The following is a 4,357-nucleotide window of genomic DNA, read 5'->3' as shown; positions in this document are numbered from 1 at the left end:
TTTTAGATTAACCTATTTTAAAATGAAAATAAGTCATCCTACCAAATTTTTTCCTAATTTAAATTAAATAATACTCTGGAATCATTAAAAATCATTCCTGTATTTTACCATTATGATCTAAAATCTAAGCAGGTTAATGTGTCATATTTTAAACTGTTGAGTCTTATTAAAAAAGCTAATGATGTAACATACAATAAAACAAATTACCTTACCTCCTTCTCTTCACCAACTTGATCCAAACTCTCATGACTTGAAGGATTATACGGAATTACTAAAAACCCAATCCCAAACATGAAAAAAAAGAAAAGGGTGGGAGAGGAAAAACATAGCATCTATTAATGAGTTTGACATAAAAATTTTCTCTTGATTTTCTTTTTTTAGTTTTTACTTCTGAATAAGTTTTCATTATTTAAAAGTGAATACCTGTCCTACTAGTAACAAATTGTATGTACATATAATAGCAAAATCCTAATCTTTAGTGAGGATAAAGAGAACAACCCAGTAGCCAAGTACTACTTTTAACAAATATTTCTGCTATTTTTAAAAACATCTCTCTCCTTTACAAATTAATGAAACACTTCCCTCTATAAGGATGACTCTATGACTGAGGCATAGAGACAGAGGGCCTATGGTTTGCACTTCTCACACCCTTCATACTTAAAATTTTCCTGACTGCTACATAGGTTAAATAAAGAACTGACAAGGATGTGACTTCTATTTCTTAAAGCTACTTGGGGCGGGAGGGGTGAAACCTATATTTCATATAGCCAGCTTCTTCCATGACCAAGAGATTCCATTCTGTCTTTCCAGAAAAAACTCCCTTGTCTTCCCTTTCTCGATTCAGTTCAGAGGAGATCAGGCTGCTCTACCTCTTTCATTGTTCTCCAAATTTTCCCAGGTATGTGTTTAGGATTTTGCACCTATGTAACACTGAACTCACATCATCTTTCTGGAATTTCCTATGCTGCATCTCAATATCTTTTATATAATTTCTACTTCTGATATTAAAGCTTTTACTAAAAATAGGTCACTTGAACACAACATGGCTCACAAAATCAGCTTCATATTTTTTCATTATGGAAAAAAACTGAGTTTGCTGAATTTAAAGGATCTCAAAGAAATGTATCTGAACTAGAAAAAATAGTCATTTGTTGTAGTTTACATAGTTGTCTTTTTAAAATGCCAAATGTGTATGTTAAGTATTGTGACTGACTTTAGTACCTGAAAATATTCTTACCTACTTTTATTTGCGAAGAACAAAAATGTTTTTACACTTAGGTAAGAGTCACCTAAAGAAATATTTAAATGCTTTTTTGTTAATGAACAATGATTCATGTCAGCATCATTCTTACCTGTCTGTGCATGGTCTGAATGCATGGATGACTGATCCATGGGCATCATTGGTTCCTACAAACATTTCAGAAGATACAGTAATTTAGTAATTCTTTTTAAATCCCAATACCTCTGTTAGTCCAAAAACAACATTATTTCAACGAGACACAGCATACCAATATGTAATTTTGAAAGAATATAACTTAGTGAGAATTATGTTACTATATTTTACTTTTAATTTTATTTTATGAAACCATACAATATTCCTGTGAATGAAATAATGTTAGTCATATTTTACAGAAGCAGACACAAACTAACTTCAGACCACTAATTAGAAATCAAATTAAACTCCTATATACTCTGATTTGTTTCTCTTCTATACTACTTATTCCTTCAAGCTCCACTTTAAATCTCTGGCAAAAGAAGTCTAGAATATGAGCTCTGTAGCTGGGAGACATACTTTAGGATGTCTATAAAACCCTTAAAATTACATGTAAAATTTAGTGACTTTTCCATTTTTCTGCAAATTCTCAAAGGTGTTAGTGGCCCCAAAAAGGAAAAGAAATACCTCCTAGAAACTGACTTGACCAACTAACTGCCAATAATTTTAGGAATAATGCTAATTCAAACCAAAGTTGTTACTAATTCATTAATCTTGGATCCAAGTTTAATGAATACTATTAAATAGCAGGAAAAAGTAAACTTGAAAAAAATCATTGTTTATAAAGTTATAATGTTAAGACTGTCTTCAAGATAGGCTTATAAGTAAGCTTATGGATTTTTAAATGCATTTAACCCCTATCGTAAAATGGCAACATAATCACTAACCCTGTCCCTCTTTCCTTGTACATGTATGAACACACAAATCATTCCCTCGCCTAAGAATACATAAAAATATCAACAGTAACCTGGATAAATTATGACTGTAATTGTAGCCTCCTGTATAATGGTATAACCATTATAAAGGACAATTTAGAAAGATGCATCCAGATCTTTTAAAAAAAGCATATCTTTTAACCCAGTAATTCTACTTCTGGAACCTTAAGGAAATAATATATTTACGAGGAAGTTCATTACGATTTTCTTCTTTAGAAAACAACTCAAATGTTCAATCACAAGGAACAGAAATAAATTACACTATAGACATATAACAAACTATTACATTAAAAGTGATGAGGAGATATAGATAGATAGATAGATATAGAAAGATGACCAAAATAAATTGTTCAGTGAGGAAAAAAGGGTTAGAAAACAGTATGCATATAATCTCACTTTTGTTAAAAATATGTAAAAGAAAGACACATCCAAACATATGTGCCTTCTGATGGATAAACACTCAACCTTCTACAAAGTAGTCTCAAAACCACCCACAAACAAACAAAAACAAAACCAGAACCTAGTCTGCTTGGTGGTTCACGACTGTAATCCTAGCACTCCGGGAGGCTGAAACAGGAGGATCACTTGAGGTCAAGAGTTCAAGACCAGCCTGAGCAAGTGAGACCTGTCTCTACTAGAAATAGTAAAAATTAGCCAGGCGTGGTGATGCACACCTGTACTTCCAGCTACTCAGGAGGGTGAGGTAGCAGGATCCCTTGAGCCCAGGAGTTTGAGGTTGCAGTGAGCTATGATGATGCCACTGCATTCTAGCCCCAGCGACAGAGTGAGACTCTGTCTTAAAAAAACAAAACAAAACAAATCCCCAGAATCTAATCAAACCTCTAGATCCAGCTACTATATAATATAAAGGAAACAAAGAAGACAGAGTAACATGAGGAACACAGCAATAGAGAAGTAATGAGGAAAATTCTGCAACACTTTAAATGACAAACAACTGTTTCTTCTATAATCAAATTTTAAGGAAAAAAAGGAGGGAGGGAGGGGGAGAGAGAGAGATGGAGGAGGAACCAGTAAACTAAAAAATATCTAAGAGACATCAATCAATTGCAAACGTGGACTTCATTTAAATCCTGATGCATAATCAGGATAAAACTATAAAATTATAAAAACAAAATTACAACATTTATGGGACAACTGAAATTTTTAACCCCATGGAGGGGGCACACTGCAGGAGGTGAGCAGTGGCGAGCAAAGCTTCATCTGTATTCACAGCAGCTCTGCCTGAGCTCCTGCTCCAACCATCCGCCCTCCAATCCCGTGGAAAAATTGTCTTCTATGAAACCAGTACCTGGTGCCAAATAGGTTGGGGACCGCTGTTTTAGAGGTACATACTGAAATCTGTCTGAGATTTGTTTCAAAATAAGGTAGGGTGAAGGGAGGTTAAGTGGGTGGGAGTATAGATGAAAACAAGATTGGTCCTGAGTTGAAAACTGTTGGAACTGGGTGACTGGTACATGGAAGTTCACTATACTGCTTCACCCACTCTTATATGTTGAAATTTTTTCCATACAGAAAAATTTAAAATGTTTATGCACATAAATTTGCATAGAAAAAGTTGCAGAGGGATATACACCAAATGACAATTACCTCTAGATGGTAGAATTTATGAGAATTTCCATTTAATTTTTTTCTTTATTGATCTGTATTCCCTATTTTTTCTATAATGAATATGTTTTAATTACATACTTAAAATAGAAAGTGAAAAATAAAAATTTTAAATACTTTTCTCTCCAGTAATCTCACACTTTAAACAGCAAACACTTAACTCTTTTTACCTGGTTATCTGCTTAAGATAGATGCTAGAATAATGAGAGCTATAAACTAATAAGTTTAGATTAAACAAGAGGGAAAAAAAATCTCTTAAATGATTCTCCCTACATCTTCCTAATTTAGACCAGAGGATTTCATAGCAGGTCAAACAAAGAAGTTAACTATATCCTACAAACAAATATTACCATAGGTATTTCAAAAGTTCCAAAGTTCACAATATGTTAACTGGAATGTAAAGTGTTCCTACCAATACTCTGTAACAACTTTCTTGTCCTATAATTCCTTCACACCTTCCTATTTAAGCCCTCTGTTCCAGTAATGTTATCAAGCATGTTTTTTTGCTTTTTTTTTTTTTTTT

General features: G+C 33.2%; 1 protein-coding gene across 1 annotated transcript in view; it reads right to left on the bottom strand.

Moving 5' to 3' along the window:
- The window catches only part of PRKCI (protein kinase C, iota), a 94,389-nt gene that overhangs the window by 48,136 nt on the left and 41,896 nt on the right, over positions 1-4,357 (bottom strand). The window contains exons 7-8 of the mRNA XM_012640166.1: positions 1,353-1,407; positions 213-271 (exon numbers count right to left, since the gene is read on the bottom strand). Of these exons, the coding sequence (XP_012495620.1) occupies positions 213-271; positions 1,353-1,407 (114 nt within the window). The remainder of the gene's footprint in view (positions 1-212; positions 272-1,352; positions 1,408-4,357) is intronic.

The sequence above is a fragment of the Propithecus coquereli genome, unplaced genomic scaffold (assembly GCF_000956105.1).
Source record: "Propithecus coquereli isolate 6110/MARCELLA unplaced genomic scaffold, Pcoq_1.0 Scaffold15, whole genome shotgun sequence".
Classification (NCBI taxonomy): domain Eukaryota; kingdom Metazoa; phylum Chordata; class Mammalia; order Primates; family Indriidae; genus Propithecus; species Propithecus coquereli.
Note: the sequence above shows the minus strand (reverse complement) of the source record. Positions and strands in the feature narration are given on the sequence as shown.